The 17,916-nt window shown below is 29.9% G+C and overlaps 1 protein-coding gene and 1 pseudogene across 1 annotated transcript; both read left to right on the top strand.

The window, feature by feature from the left end:
* The first annotated feature begins 364 nt into the window (after positions 1-364).
* Positions 365-2,256, top strand: LOC123898784 (annotated as a pseudogene).
* Positions 2,257-16,230: 13,974 nt separating this feature from the next.
* Positions 16,231-17,681, top strand: LOC123897732 (calmodulin-like protein 3). The gene has a single exon (XM_045948476.1). The coding sequence runs from the start codon at positions 16,425-16,427 to the stop codon at positions 17,085-17,087; it is 663 nt and encodes a 220-aa protein (XP_045804432.1). The 5' UTR covers positions 16,231-16,424; the 3' UTR covers positions 17,088-17,681.
* The last annotated feature ends 235 nt before the right edge of the window (positions 17,682-17,916 follow it).

Below are 17,916 nucleotides of genomic sequence, written 5' to 3'. Positions count from 1 at the left end.
ATAATGCATATAAGTTATAATAAAAAGATAAGATATATGGAGTTTGTTGGTTTATCTCTATATGAAGTTTGTTGGTTTATCTCTATAAAGAAGGGATTATTAAGTTACAGTTTAAACAACCTACTTACTTGCTTATAAATATGAAGTAAGTATCTCTGTTAAGTCATTATCAATAAGTAGTACTGTATTCTCTAATCTTTCATCTAAAATCCCAACAAACTCAACAAGAAAAATGGCTAACAACAACGAAACAGTGGTGATGGTTAAGGAGGAAGAAAAGCTGGAGGAGGAGGAGGCTTCAATTGAAAAGGGGTTTGAAGGAAAATCAGTGCCAACATGGCAGAGACAGATTACGGTTAGGGCTATAATCGTCAGTTTCATGTTATCGGTGCTTTTCACCTTCATCGTGATGAAGCTTAATCTTACAACCGGTATTATTCCTTCTCTCAATGTTTCGGCTGGATTGTTAGGTTTCTTCTTTGTCAAGACATTGAGAAATCGTGTTTGCTTAATCAACCGTTTACAAGACAGGAGAATACTGTTATTCAGACTTGTGTTGTTGCTGCAAGTGGCATTGCATTTAGCGGCGGCTTTGGTAGTTACTTGTTTGCAATGAGTCCAACTGTTGCAAAACAAAGCGGTGGCAATGTGATGATGGATGTTAAGATTCCTGGTTTAGGATGGATGATTGCGTTTCTATTTGTTGTTAGCTTTCTTGGTATATTTTCGGTGGTTCCACTCCGAAAGATTATGATCGTTGACTTCAGATTGACATATCCAAGTGGTACTGCAACAGCTACTCTCATCAACAGTTTCCATACAACAGAAGGTGCCAAACTAGCAAAGAAGCAAGTACAAGCACTTGGAAAGTTCTTCTCCTTTAGTTTCTTGTGGGGTTTCTTCCAATGGTTTTTCACTTCTGGTGATTCTTGTGGATTTTCAAGCTTCCCAACATTTGGTCTAGAAGCCTATCAAAGAAAGTTCTACTTTGACTTTTCAGCTACCTATGTCGGGGTTGGGATGATATGTCCATATATAATCAATATATCACTACTCATTGGTGGAATTCTTTCTTGGGGTGTCATGTGGCCTCTCATCGAAGATAAAAAAGGAGATTGGTACCCTTCCGATCTCAAACAAAGCAGTTTACATGGTCTTCAAGGCTACAAAGTTTTCATAGCCATAGCAATGATTCTTGGTGATGGTCTATACAATTTTGTCAAAGTTCTTGGCCGCACTCTTTACAGTTTGTATAACCAATTTAAACACAGCAGTGTAGCACTCTCCCAAGATCTCTCACCTACACTTTCGTTCAATGACAAGCGCAGAACCGAGATGTTTCTCAAAGATCAAATCCCCTCCTGGTTTGCTATCTCCGGCTATGTCATTATTGCAATAATCTCAACCATCATTATTCCCTACATTTTCCACCAGCTAAAGTGGTATCACATACTTTGCATTTACATCTTTGGACCGGCGCTAGCCTTTTGCAATGCCTACGGTTGTGGACTGACAGATTGGTCCCTTGCATCCACCTACGGAAAATTAGCCATCTTCATTATCTGTGCTTGGGCAGGTGCAGCTAACGGCGGTGTCATAGCTGGTTTAGCAGCATGTGGTGTCATGATGAACATTGTTTCTACCGCTTCAGACCTTATGCAGGACTTCAAAACAGGTTACATGACATTGGCTTCCCCGAAATCCATGTTTCTCAGCCAAATTATTGGAACTGCTATGGGATGTATCATATCACCGTGTGTTTTCTGGCTATTCTACCACGCTTTCGGTACTCTTGGTCAACCCGGTTCAGAGTACCCTGCACCTTATGCACTTGTTTATCGTAACATAGCTATACTAGGTGTGGACGGTATCTCCGCTCTACCGAAAAACTGTCTTGTACTTTGCTGCGTGTTTTTTGCTGGAGCAATAATTATTAACCTTGTTCGTGATTTGGTCGGAGAGAAATATGCCAAGTTTATTCCAGTTCCTATGGCTATGGCTATACCTTTCTACATTGGAAGCTATTTTGCTATTGATATGTGTGTTGGAAGCTTGATATTGTTTGTTTGGCAGAAGGTTGATAAGGCTAAGGCTGATGCATTTGCATCGGCTGTTGCTTCTGGTTTGATTTGTGGAGATGGCATTTGGTCGCTTCCTAGCTCGTTTCTTGCTCTTGGTGGTGTGCAGCCACCTATTTGCATGAAATTCATGTCTAGAGCAGTAAATGTAAAGGTTGATACCTTCTTAGGATCTTGAATTATTATGTTGCTCATTTTTATTTGTTTATTCAAATACTTTGTACCGTTATTTTATTTTTTTCATCAGTTATTATTGGATAATCATTACTCTCCATTTGTGAGTTATATATATGCATATGTTAATTTTGATTTTCTTAGCCAAATACCATGTTATTCACCTCAAGTTTCTAGATTAAGATTCATCAACAGCCTATTGCAATTTCAACTAATTTATCAGATATTTTAGTTAGTTAAAGTAAGAAAGACCATATAAGTTCTATCTTATTAGATTATTGATATGGTATTAAAAGTAACAGCTGCTAATACTTAATCAGTAAAGGAATCAACAAAGAAAGAAGAGAATTTGATTGCATCGACTCAATTAGTTAGGAATCAAATCTAGCAGGTATCTGTCTAGTTTAAAATGCACTCAAATTCGTACTTGAACAAACTGAAGTTCACATATCTTATAGAACCAGAAAGACAATCGGCATCACATAACTAATCAAGTCAAGCAAAAAACCATTGGACAACAGAAAATGTACTGTTAGTATGTTACACGTGACCGTGTTTACGCCTATGCCTTCCATGTTATCTGCACAGCTCACTTGCTGATATCTCTTAAAACCATGTTTACGCCTAAAAATAAATAACTTGTTAGCCAAGATTTCCATATAGTTGAATTTAGAGTTAGCCAAATTCTCCTTTTCCAAGTGAAGGTTAATTAGGAGAATATAAAAATATTCGAATGCGAGTTAGTCGATTCTTTCTGAAGTCTGCTACTAAGGTCCGTCAAGGTCGTGAGAATGATAGAACTCATCAAAGCTTAGTAAAACTTGACAATTTGGTATTTTAGTTGTGTTCCATGTTTATAAACCACTAAAAGCAACAACTATTGACATGGAGGCAATGCAAGCGTGGATGAAGAAAACGAAAAAATGCTGCAAAGGAGGGAAGATCAAGCCAAACTTGGGGCGCCATGCACCCATGTCAAAGGGAGGAATCAACACTACCTGTGTAATTAGCTAAGCAAAGCTAAATTTTGTAAGCCACGTTGTTTTGGCCAATAGGACTATTTTTCACCTATAAATATAACACTTGTAAAATTTTCAACCAATAAATCAAACAAGCAATATACTAATTTTTATTTCTGCTTTACATTATATATATGCATTTCTTAAGAAACACCCAACTTTAGAGGAGTTAAATTACAATACAACTGATGGACATAGTTCCTTCCTCAGCGTAATCGCTTGACGAAAAGCAAATCACAATTGGGAGCTATTAACCGATACCTTAGCTAACTTTCAAGTTTGACAAAAAAAATTGGCATGCCAGGTGGGACAACTGCCAAAACCACTGAGAAATTCAGTTCATCAGGTCACAATTACGTTTGGCTTATGCACTTGCGTTTTGGTATACAGAAGTTATGGCCATGATCATGGCAATGGAGATAGCAACCAGTAAAGGTTGGTGCAATGTTTGGTTAGAGAGTGATTCAAAATCCGCTTTGGAGGCATTTACTAATCATCATATGGTGCCGTGGGATTTAAGGAATCGTTGGAACAATTGTTTTCAGCTAGGCCTCAATATTTAATCCTCTCATATTTTCAGGGAAGGTAACTGTTGTGCGGATAAATTGGCCATATTGTATACATACTGTTGTGACTTGTATTGCACAACCATCTATATTTGTTAAAGATTCTACTTTTTCTCAAGGAATCAAAAAATTTTCCTTTAATTTGTTGGTTTTATAACCAATTAGCAGGAAACAATGCAGAATTTCTCAGCAAATTGTAGATAAAATTAATTCACGATTAACTCGCTTTTTTAAACAATACAGAATTTCTCAGCAAAATGTAGATAATGTACTATTTTATTACTAAAATAGTACATTATTTTTTGGACGAAAAATAATAGTACATTATTTGTTTTCTTTAACAAGTGTCTTTGAACATTAGTTGACATTTTTCTTTTTATACTACTATAGCACATGAATATCCACAATGCAAGGTGAGGATATTCTGTAAAGTTCTTTTTTTTGTACAAACTACAAACTATTTTTTTTGTTAGTATAAGCTCTTTTTATATTACAAGCTCTTTAAGTATATATATAATTATGGAATTAAATTTTCACGTTGGTTGACTTGACCCTATATGTATGGAACTATGCACAAATGAAAAAATTTATATGCTCAAGAGGAAGAAATTAAATTGAATAATGAAAAGGAACAATAAAAAAATAGAATAGAAAATTAGTAATATTTAAACACTTTTCTTTTTTTTTCCAAGTAATTTAGTGGCTAGAATTTCAGTTTAATAACACTTATAATCATGTATAAAGATAATATTTGTACACACTTTTGCGACAACATATACACATGAAAGTTTTGTAACAACACAATATTTATAGGATAAATTTTGTAAATGTGTGGGACATTGTACACTTTCAAATGAGATCCTCTCATTCTTCAATTCTTTACATATCTCTCATTCTTCTTTATCTCTCTCTTAAAATCACTTTCTTTCTCTCTCTCTTTCATTTACATATTCTCATGTTCCTCGTTCATATCGTTCTTTTTAGGGGAAACAACCATTTTCGTCATTCAATAAACTTGTTGTCATTATGGTCTCTCACTGAGGAAAAACTACTATATAATCCATTAATCTATTTTTCTTTAGTCATTTAGCCCATGGCGTTAAATTTGTCCGTTGAGTCAACAAAGAGTTGATCTGACACTTTTTTTTTGACACACATCAGTTTACTGAGTTGACACGAGAGACCAAAGAGAAACTATCATTTTAGTCGCTGAATGTGCATCGTTGTTATAGTAGTCACCAACTCACATAAAAATATGAAATAATCCTTGACTCTTCAATCAGTTAGTCATATTAGTCTTTAACTTAATTTATACCATTAACTTTATAAAAAAAGTTGACGTGTATGTTGTTTTTAATATTTTTATTTTAAAAGCTCATAAAAATACTTTTTTTTTTAAAACTGAGCTTTTTAAATAAAAATACATCTTCATCATTTTATTCATCTTCATTTCATTGTATTTATTTCCGTTCCGCTCCATTATATTCCAACAATTCAACCATAGTTTTTTTTTTTTAATAAATTCAAACATAGTTTTAGTGGCCGAAAAGAACATGTCAATATTTTTCATTTCTTTCTTTTGTATCAAAATGTCAATGATTTCAGTGTGTGTTTCTTTTTTATTTTATAATTTTGAAATTATAATTTGGGCAAAAGCTTGAGACATATTTTCACAAACACACATTGCTAATGCCTAATGGGCAATAAAAAAAACTACGAGAAAAAAAATGTTTTTAACTTTTAAGATACATAAGAAGTCCCAAAACAAATTTATGTTGTGTGTGATAATGGAAAATAAATCAAATCAAATACAATAATCTTGTTCTAACAAAATAGAAATGAAACACAATGTGTTTTTGGTAAAAATAAGTCATAAGCTAGCTGATAGCTGAAAAGCTAGCTTATAGCTGGTAACTAAAAAATTAACTAATTGAAATTAAAGTGTTTGGTAAAATTAGCTTTTGAAGTAGTTAATAAATATTAAATGACATATTTGATAGTGGGTAGTTTATTTTTTTAGAGTGTGTAATTATTAAATTAAAGGATAAAAATGGAATAAAGTGTAAAAAGCTATAAGCTCAAACGCTACTTGAAATAGCATCCGACAAAAAGTTATAAGCTATTAAAAAAACTTGTTACCAGACACCTCTAATTTTTTGAAACAAACATATAAGTTCATATAATAAGCTATAATGTAGCTTATTTGTACCAAACACCTCAAAAAAAAATGATTTGAAGAGGCATGCCACGTGTTAGCAGGAGGAGTAGAGACGCGCAAAGAGCCGTTGAGGAAATGGAGTGAGTGTGAGTGAACTGAATAATAATGCCGGCCTATGTCACTTTCTTTTGCGGGTCCCACTCTCCAACGTTTATTAGATCCGTCATCAACGGTCACAAACAACAATGTTCCCCAAAAAAGACGGTTACCTACAAAGCCAGCAATGTTTTCTGTATGGGTCATCTTTTCCTAACTCTTGTGTCTTTTTCGTAAAATTAACTTATACTCTTTCCGGTCTTTTTTATTTTTTAGATATATCGAAAGTTTTCTTATACTAAGGATTTTATATTAAGGACTGAAGGGAGTAGTTGATAGTTGAAAAGTTAATAGAATAAAATTAAAATGTTTAGTTGATTTAACTTTTGCTATCATAAAATGACATAAAAGTATAAAATTATTTTATGTGAGTCGCTAGTTTTTCTATTAAAAAAAATAAAGAAATTAAAATAATAATGTTAAAATTGAGATAAAAGGTAAAAAAATTATAAGTTATAAGCTCAAACACTACTTAAAATAACATATGAAAAAAAGGTATAAGCTAATAAAAAAAAGTTTGTTATCAAACACCTTTAATTTTATGAAACAAGCTTAAAAGCTAGTATAATAAGCTATGAACTAACTTATTTGTGTTACCAAACACACCCTAATATAGTAGTAGTATTACTTACTACTTGATTGGAAAAAAAAATAGTAGTATTACTAATTTACTACACACTATTAAGAAAACAAAAAAAAAATGATATATACATTATATTAAATATATAATTTGTTATATTTTCATTTTGTTTTAAAAGCCAACAAAATATTACTATTAAATAAACTTGTCTAACGAAAAGATATATACACAAAGCTTACAAAATAAAATAAACAATCAAATATCTTTCGCCCAAAACTTAATCTCAAGCAAGACAAATGATTACACCACCACAATTTTAAATTAAATAGGAAACCTATTTTCTTACTCTTTAACCACCACCATTAATTTCATCTTGTCAAACATCACCTCAATTGATGTTTCTTTGAGTGCAAAAATCATATTATTTCTTTCTTCCCATATACTCTAACAACAAGTCAATCAAACGACTTGGAGACTTGTCCTAACTTCTTTACTGAACACATAAATAAACATTACAAAATTGTAAAACATGATCGACGACTAAATTTGATAACGGACCATGAACACCTAACCAATTAATAATTTGCACTAATTTAGTAACCATCGTCAACATATATTTATTTTGCGCTTGTTTAATCCCACCATCAAGAATTAGTCTTACTAAAACCAGAAAATAATTTCAGCATTTAGTAACATCATCAACAAATATCTTGTCAAAGAAAAAAAAAAGAATTAGTCTTACTAGTTTCTTTTTGACAATAACTAGCAGGACACCCGTGCGTCCGCACGGGAGTCGCGGCGTTGCCGCTCCTCACTTGGTAAGATGAAAGGATATAATATTTGGTAAAAAAAAATAGAAAAAGAACAATGGTAAATCCATCACAAAAAAACTTCAGGTCTCCGTATTAATTTAGGAATATAAATATAGATAATGTAGAAATTATGAAGAAAAAAAATAGGCTACCTTATTAATATATTAGTAAAAACATAGGTGTTGAAAAATCACAAAAAAAAAACTTATGTCCATGTATTAATATATGAGTATAAATATAGTCCCGTAAATATTATTAAAAAATAGGCAATCATATTAAAATGTTAGTGAAAATATAGGATATGTCTCGCAACAGTCATCAAAATAATTAGGTCATCGTATTAAATATGAGTATAACCAGAAAAATTGTAAAAAAAAATAGACAACTTAATTTTTATTTTATTTTTGTTTCAAACAACTTAATTAATATATAATTAAAAGTATAAATCCCGTAGAAACCACACAAACAAAAAAGTTTCCATATTAATATATGAGTTTAAATATAGGTCCCGCAGATGTTATAAAAGAATGGGCAAACTTATTAATATGAGTAAAACACATAGGTTCCCATGTACCAAAAAAAAAACACATAGGTCCCCAGAAATCACACAAAAGATTAAGATCTCGTATTAATATATAATTATAAATATAGGTCTAAAAAAATAGTAAAAAATTGAAAACTTCACTTAATAACATAAAATAGTAATTTATTGGGAAGTAGATTAAAAGATTAAAAAAATAGAAAGATATAATATTTGGTAAAAAAAATAGAAAAAGAACAATGGTAAAACTATCACAAAAAAACCTTATGTCTCCGTATTAATATTTGAATATAAATGATAATGTAGAAATTATGGAAAAATAGGTTACCTTATTAATATATTAGTAAAAACATAGGCCTTGTAAAAACCACAAAAAAATTAGGTCCCTGTATTAAATATATGAGTATAAATATATCCTTTTAAAATTATTAAAAAATAGGTAACCTTGTTAATATGTTAGTGAAAATATAGGTCTCACAAAAATCATCAAAATAATTAGGTCACCGTATTAAATATGAGTATAACCCGTAAAATTGTAGAACAAAATAGGCAACTTAATTAATATATAAATAAAAGTATAAGCTCCGTAGAAATCACAAAAAAAAAGTTTCCATATTAATATATGAGTATTTTATAGGTTCCGTATATGTTATAAAAGAACGGACAAACGTATTAATCGTATTAATATGAGTAAAAAACATAGGTCCCGCATAAACCACACAGAAGATCAGGTTATCGTATATTAATATATGAGTATAAATATAAGTTCACAAAAAATAGTTAAAAACTGTAAATTTTATTAATAAGAGTAAAAACATAGGCCATGCGTACGTGTATGATATAAACTGTTGTTGTTTTGTTTGGCACACCTTGTGTCAATCAGGACTCATTATTAATAATAATATTCATTTTAGTTTGTTAAAAAAAAAACACAGGCACCGCAGAAATCACACAAAAGATTATATCCTTCTGTTAATGCATGAGTATAAATATATGTCAAGAATGAGCAACCTTATTAATATATTAATAAAAAAAATATATGGCTCGTAAAAATGAACAAAATAATTAGGTCCTTGTATTAATATTTGATCTTGTATAACCCGTAAAATTATAAAAAAAAATAAACAACTTTATTAATATATGATTAAAATTATAAGTCTCGTACAAATAAAAAAAAAAAAAGGTTATCTTATTAATTGATGAGTATAAATATATATAATCCTACATAAATTATTAAAGAATATGAAATCTTATTAATAAGAGGAAAAACATATATGCCACTTTTTGCTTTTTCATAGCCGCCCCACAACAACAACATAGTAAACCCTACTTTTTGCTTTTTATTCTTGTTCATCTTTCAAAGAGGGGTGATTTTGGATCAATTTTGATCTAAAATCACCCCTTTTTGATTGTTTTATATTTTTTTTTATTTAAAGACTTTAATGCAGTTTTGGTCCCCCTATTTTCAATTTCTTGAAGTTTTGATCCCCCTATTTTAAAAACCAACTTTTTGGTCCCCCTATTTTAATTTTTCTTGAGTTTTGATCCCCACTCCATTTTAGGGTCAATTTTGATGACATGTCAAGGTCATTAATGACATGACATTGCACACTTGGCAAAAACATTATCCATGTCATCAATTTGGTATTTATCTTGTTTTATGGATTAATGTTTGTTCTTCATTTATTTTCTGCAACTCAATATTAAAAATATGATCTACCACTCTTTGGGTTTTAGGGTTTGTTGTTGTGGATGAAACTTATTTTGAAAGAAGGGTTAATAGTAATGGAGTGAATGATGGTGTTGATAGAAACATATGACGAAGGATGACGATGGCATTGAAGATATGATTAAGAGAGGGATAAAAAATATCAATCACTAATTAATATATTTAACTTTTTTTTATAGATTCTTTTAATTTTCTTAATATTTAAAATATATTTATTGAAATGGAAGAAAAAGTTTAATGACATGAATATTGTTTTGGCCAAGTATGTCATGTCATTAATAATCTTGACATGTCATCAAAATTGACCATAAAATGGAGTGGGGGACCAAAACTCAAGAAAAATTAAAATAGGGGGACAAAAAAGTTGGTTTTTAAAATAGGGGGATCAAAACTTCAAAAAATTGAAAATATGGGGACCAAAACTCCATTTAAGCCTTATTTAAATAAGTGATTTTTCACACATTCTTATGTTTCATTTGAGTTTTCTTTTGTTGTTCTTGTCTGATGTTGTTTTAATCCCGTCTTAGTGCAGAGTTTTTTTGTCTTGAGTTCGCGTCTTGGTACGGTGTCCGGTTTAATTCCGTTGTAGTACAATGTTTGTTTTGTTCAGATTTGCTCCGATTCAGATTCAGTGCAGATTCACACGTACTCTACTTACTTGAATAAATGAATATTGTTTGTTGTTAGTCTAAAAAAAAGAAAAACATAGGTCCCGTAGAATTAACACGAAAGATTATGTCCCCATATTAATATATGACTATAACTCGTAAAATTATAAAAAAAAATAAACAACTTTACTAATATATGAGTAAAAATATAAGACCCGTAGATATATTCATAAAAATTAGGTTCCCGTATTAATTTGAATATAACCCGCAAAATTATTTAAAAAAAATAGGCAACATAATATTTTAGTCCTTTTTTTTCTCCAATAATTTTCTTCCGCATAGAAAAATCTCATAAGAACGAAAGTCATATCTTTCTTATTATATCTTTCTTGTGTGATTTGTTTCTCTGACTCTTTGTAAACTTTTGTAGTCTACCTCGGTACGTCTTGTGTTGGGGAGGTTTTCTATGTTACTATATCTCATTTTGGTTTGTTAAAAAAAATATTAGTCCTTATATCAAAAACAAAAAATCTTTAAAAAAAAAAAAAACTTCTAAAAAATGTCATTAATTTTTCAACTATATTCAACTTTGTATTTAATTTTTACTGTTTTTTTTTAAACTAAATGTATCATTCACGCGCAACTGTAGAGAATAATCCTCTTGAATTTGGGTTACATACAAAAAATTGGAGTTTTAGATAAAAAAAAAAAAATAAAATCGTGGGAGAAGTAACAAATAAAGTGGAGTTTTATGGTTATAATTGGGTATTTAACTCATATTGGTTCCAAAAATATAACAAATTAATTCATATGGCTTAGTAGTAAATATAATAAGAAGTGTAACTAAAAGGTTAAGGGCTCAAATCCTGCTGAGAAATGTTAGAAATGTTTTAGCATTTTTCTACTAACTTTTTTTAATAAAGACACAAAATACCCTTGAAAATGATTATGTGTCAAAAAATGAAATAGGGGAAAATTGGTGATTTCATATGTATCTTCTTTTAATATATTGTAGATGGTTCCAAAAATATAACAAATTAATTCATATGGCTTAGTGGTAAATATAATAAGGAGTGTAACTAAAATGTTAAGGGCTCAAATCCTGCTGAGAAATGTTAGAAATTTTTTAGCATTTTTCTACTAACTTTTTTTAATAAAGACACAAAATACTCTTGAAAATGATTATGTGTCAAAAAATGAAATAGGGGCAAATTGGTGATTTCATATGTATCTTCTTTTAATATATTGTAGATTAGGTCATCGTATTAAATATGAGTATAACCAGAAAAATTGTAAAAAAAAATAGACAACTTAATTTTTATTTTATTTTTGTTTCAAACAACTTAATTAATATATAATTAAAAGTATAAGTCCCGTAGAAACCACACAAACAAAAAAGTTTTCATATTAATATAGGTCCCCATATGTTATAAAAGAATGGGCAGACTTATTAATATGAGTAAAACACATAGGTCCCCATGTACCAAAAAAAACACATAGGTCCCCAGAAATCACACAAAAGATTAGGATCTCGTATTAATATATAATTATAAATATAGGTCTAAAAAAAATAGTAAAAAATTGAAAACTTCACTTGATAACATAAAATAGTAATTTATTGGGAAGTAGATTAAAAGATTAAAAAAATAGAAAGATATAATATTTGGTAAAAAAATAGAAAAAGAACAATGGTAAAACTATCACAAAAAAACCTTATGTCTCTGTATTAATATTTGAATATAAATGATAACGTAGAAATTATAGAAAAATAGGTTACCTTATTAATATATTAGTAAAAATATAGGCCTTGTAAAAACCACCAAAAAATTAGGTCCCTGTATTAAATATATGAGTATAAATATATCCTTTTAAAATTATTAAAAAATAGGTAACCTTGTTAATATGTTAGTGAAAATATAGGTCTCACAAAAATCAACAAAATAATTAGGTCACCGTATTAAATATGAGTATAACCCGTAAAATTGTAAAACAAAATAGGCAACTTAATTAATATATAAATAAAAGTATAAGCTCCGTAGAAATCACAAAAAAAAAATTCATATTAATATATGAGTATTTTATAGGTTCCGTATATGTTATAAACGAACGGACAAACGTATTAATCGTATTAATATGAGTAAAAATATAAGACCCGTAGATATATCCATAAAAATTAGGTTCTCGTATTAATTTGAATATAACCCGTAAAATTATTTAAAAAAATAGGCAACATAATATTTTAGTCCTTTTTTTTCTCCAATAATTTTCTTCCGCATAGAAAAATCTCATAAGAACGAAAGTCATATCTTTCTTATTATATCTTTCTTGTGTGATTTTTTTATGGTTTTGTTTCTCTGACTCTTTGTAAACTTGTGTAGTCTACCTCGGTACGTCTTGTGTTGGGGAGGTTTTCTATGTTAATATATCTCATTTTGGTTTGTTAAAAAAAATATTAATCCTTATATCAAAAACAAAAAATCTTTTAAAAAAAACTTCTAAAAAATGTCATTTATTTTTCAACTATTTTCAACTTTGTATTTAATTTTTACTGCTTTTTTTTAAACTAAATGTATCATTCACGCGCAACTGTAGAGAATAATCCTGTTGAGGTAACTGACAATTTTTATTGTTTTTGTCTCACCATTTTTTTACGGGAGTTTTTCAGTTTTTCTCCCACCATATTCTTGTATTAAATTAATTAAATTTATTGAGTTGAACTACAAATTGAAAATTAACTTAATTAAATATTGGATTGAAGTCCATAAATCAAGTTGAGTGAATCTAAAATAACGAAACATAAACAATAAATGATAAAATTACACTAAAGAAAGGGTTGGACTCAAATAAAATATCATAAATAAATGGAAACAACACCATGTACCTCTATATTGTAAAAAAAAAAACCATACATTTGTTGTCTTATTTGATATAATGCACTTATGACGTTGAAATAAAGAATTTCATTGAATCTCTCCTTTTATTTGTACATGAATTTTACTCTCTTATTATAAAAAAGAAAAAATAAATAAACACTTCCCCTTTCTTCTTTTAACTTAACTCATGTTGAGTATATGTTGGTTCCAAAAATATGATAAATTAATTCATATGGCTTACTGGTAAATCTAATAAGAAGTTTAACTAAAAAGTTAAGGGTTCGATTCCTACTAAGAAATTTTTTAGCATTTTTCTACTAACTTTTTTTAATAAAGACACAAAATAACCCTGAATTGATTATGTGTCAAAAAATGAAAAAGGGGCAAATTAGGATTTTCATATGTACGTTCTTTTCTTATATAGTAGATATAATGCACTTATGACGTTGAAATAAAGAATTTCATTGAATCTCTCCTTTTATTTGTACATGAATTTTACTCTCTTATTATAAAAAAGAAAAAATAAATAAACACTTCCTCTTTCTTCTTTTAACTTAACTCATGTTAATTATATGTTGGTTCCAAAAATATAACAAATTAATTCATATGGCTTAGTGGTAAATCTAATAAGAATTGTAACTAAAAGGTTAAGGGTTCGATTCCTACTAAGAAATTTTTTAGCATTTTTCTACTAACTTTTTTTGATAAAGACACAAAATAACCCTGAATTGATTATGTGTCAAAAAATGAAAAAGGGGCAAATTAGGAATTTCATAAGTACGTTCTTTTCTTATATAGTAGATATTCGTGGAAGAAATAATCAAAACAGAAAATACTAAAAATCAACAGTAGACCCCTTCTTCATACAGGGGAGAGTCAGGGGAGAGTCAGGGTAGATACTGGTTGGGAGAAATTCTTTTAATTGTCTTCTACTCTAGTACAACTGTACAACATAATATACTTATTTCTGGACAAGTATACATTACTACTCATTAATTAAACATCAATACTACACCAACTAATATCATGTGCTACTAGGGGTGTGCAAAAAATCCAAGTAACCTTAACCAAATCATTAACCAAACCATATTCAAAATTAATAACCAAATCCATTTTAAAAAAAAACCAAACCAATCCAATACAAAAAAACCAATTCTAAACCCTATCCAATTTTTTATAATTGGTTTAAAATTGGTTTTTAAATTGAGGCCCAATAAGGAAAAAGCCCAATAGTTTTTTTTAAAAAAAAAAAAAATTTCCAAATTCAATTAATTATATAATTTAATAAATAAATAATTAATAAGGTGGTGGAGGAATTGGTCAAAGCGGCGGTCAACGCCGGACCACCGGCGGCCGGCACGGCGGAGCTCCGGCGGCGGACGGTGGCGGACGGCGATTTTCCGGCGGCGGCCGGCGGCCGGCGCGGTGGTTGACGGTGGCGCTCCGGCGGCCGGCGCGGTGGTTGACGGCGGCGCTCCGGCGGCCGGCCACCGTCAACCACCCTTTAATATTTAATTATTTTTTATTTAACAAAATTTATTTATTTTAAAAATAATTATAAAAAACAGATTTTTGATGATTTTTTTTTAAAAAAAAATCTATATTTTAATTATTTTGGGCTTAAAAAAATCTGTTTTTTTGGGCTTAGTTTGAAATATGTTGGGCTTAGAAAAAAAACTCTTATGAATTCATTATAAACCAATAATTCATAAAATTAAAGAAAAATTATGTTTTTTCTATAAACAATAATTATTAAATATGTTCTTTTAATCAATTAAACAAAAAAAAATATTGGCTTAATTATTGTAAAAAAAAAGTTTAAATATATAGGAATTAAAAGTTATAATAATGCATTTTTAAAAAAAAATAAAAAATAAAATAAAATTTAAGATGAATCGGTTATAAATAAGTAACCTATTTTTTATTATAAACCGGTTATAAATTGGTTCCGAACCAATTATAAACCATATCCAAATTAGTTTTGCAAAATAACCAATTTTTCATTAAAATGGTTTTGGATATAAACCAAAACCATAAATATGGTTTGGTGTGGTGTGGTTTTTAAACCATGCACACCCCTATGTGCTACCACCTACAAGTAGTAAATATTTTAGTTATTTTTTCATAAAAAAATAAAATGGTTTTTTATTTATTTATTTAAAGTAAAAAATTTAATCTCTTATCGATGCTACAGGAAAAAAAAAAACTCATATTACCAGAGATTAGTTTTTAAAGAACCAGGGTCTATTCTTATAATCAGAAGTTAAAAGATTAGTTTAATAGCCGTCTTTTTATCACGAGCTTATAGTTTTAATGACCGATATATAATGACTGATAGCTTTTAAGTCACTAAAATACTTCTTCCGTCCCAAAATATAAGGGAAAATTGATGAAAGAAACTTGATGTATTTGGTTAAGAATTTGGACTAAATACATCAACTTTGATTGACCAATTTTCCCTTATATTTTGGGACGGAGGGAGTAAACTATAAGCTTGTGATGAAAAGATTGTTACCAAACAAAACTTTAAATTTTTTGCGTAATTTTAGTTGGGCTTAGTCCCCTTCTAGGAAAAAAACTTATACTTATAAATTATAAGACATACATTAAGCTATAAGTGAGTTTTTAAATCTTGTCAACTATACAATTAATCTCTACATTCATGTGAGATGCTAGCAAGTTGGTTTACCTGAAAAATAACATAAACAATGATGTAGTAGTAACATGTAGGCAAACAAATGCAACCAACCCAATTGAAGAAGTAACACACACGGGCCACATAAAATAAACACTTGTGACTGAATAATTTAATCCAAACGCGCTTTTGTACAACCAAGTCTTAATGATCAATAATTGTTCTCACTTAATTAGTCTTAAAATAAGCTAACAAACCAAACACAAATACGCGTGAAAACTTTAAAGAACCCCACCACCTCAAATCATAGACACAATAAAGACCCTTCACTACCTCAAAGAAAAAGAACCCTATGCTTTCTTGCTTCTTAGTATACGTTAGTACTACTTTAATTTCTCCAAACTTTCTTTGCCTTTATATATACTATTAAACAAAAAACCAACACAACCAACAAAAAACAACATCATCATAAGTAGGTTAGTTTCTTTGTTTGAAATGCCAACTATTTTACTTAGAATTTTCCTTCTATACAACGTTGTCAATTCATTTCTCATAAGTCTTGTTCCTAAGAAACTCAGAACTTTCTTCCCACATTCTTGGTTTACTCATCAAACCTTAACCAATCTCATCCAAACCACTACTATAACAAACACTTCTTCATCATCAAAAACAAGTCTTGTTATTACCAAGACAAAAACAATGGATCCAAATGAACTCAAACGTGTTTTTCAAATGTTTGATCGTAACGACGATGGCCGAATAACAAAAAAGGAGCTGAATGATTCCTTGGAGAATTTAGGAATCTTCATTCCTGACAAAGAGTTAAGTCAAATGATCGAGAAAATCGATGTTAACCAAGACGGATGTGTTGATATTGAGGAATTTAAAGAGTTGTATGAGTCTATTATGGATGAACGTGTTGAAGATGAGGAAGAAGATATGAGGGAAGCATTCAATGTGTTTGATCAAAATGGTGATGGGTTTATTAGTGTTGATGAATTGAGATCTGTTTTAGTGTCTTTGGGATTGAAACAAGGAAGAACTGTTGAAGATTGTAAGAAAATGATTGGAAATGTTGATGTTGATGGAAATGGTTTGGTTGATTATAAAGAGTTTAAGCAAATGATGAAGGGTGGTGGTTTATCTGCTCTCAGTTAGTTTAACTCTTGTTGACTTTTTGTGTGTGTTGGGTTTTGGTTTTTTTAACATTGATTTCTATTGCCATTGTTGTAAATAAGTAAGTGTATTAGGATTCTTAAGATGCATTTCATGATCTATGTATTGGTTTTTGTTTTTGTTTTTTTCCAATCCCAGTTGTTTGGGTGGTTATAGTATGGAAATGCATTTGATGTTGTGGGCTAGCTGTTATTGCAGTCAATGATCTCAACCGTTGATAAAAATTGGACACTTTCAGATTTCAAGTTATGATTTGTCAAAGTCACGATACGATGCAAATGGTCGGATCTCTAACCAACAACTTAGATCGGCTCAACGTTGAATCTGAGTCGAATCTAAGTCGGGTTAGGTTAGCACTTGGCTTGACATAAATCAGTTCTACCTAGGTATTCCTAATGGGTTTTTTTTTTTTGGAGGGGTAGGAAGGCTGTTGGAATGGGTGGATACACTACCATTGTGACAGTAATTGTTTGTGTTTTCTTCTATTTTTCCTTAGTTTTAGGACTATAAGGGTTGATTCTGTTTTCAGTATGTAATGCAAACTTCTGTTAGAAGATATTTTTCTTTTAATTTTTATGTTCCCTTTATATTGGATTTTATTATTTTGTTACAATATCATGTTATTGAATTCCACCTTGAAATATATGAGCAGTATTGTTTTCAGTAAGAAATGAAAAATAGAGTCAATGCACCAAAGTGTCTATCTCTCCCGAAAATAGATTAGAGAAATACATAGAATCTTAACTTCTCAAAATATTTTTTTTTTGGCATAAATCAGGTATCCTCTATGCACAACTGCATAGACTAATCT

The sequence above is a fragment of the Trifolium pratense genome, linkage group LG7, assembly GCF_020283565.1.
Source record: "Trifolium pratense cultivar HEN17-A07 linkage group LG7, ARS_RC_1.1, whole genome shotgun sequence".
NCBI classification, from domain to species: domain Eukaryota; kingdom Viridiplantae; phylum Streptophyta; class Magnoliopsida; order Fabales; family Fabaceae; genus Trifolium; species Trifolium pratense.
Note: the sequence above shows the minus strand (reverse complement) of the source record. Positions and strands in the feature narration are given on the sequence as shown.

Coding starts and splice junctions, on each gene's coding strand:
- LOC123897732 (XM_045948476.1), top strand. CDS start 16,425: ATGCCAACTATTTTACTTAGAATTTTCCTTCTATACAACGTTGTCAAT.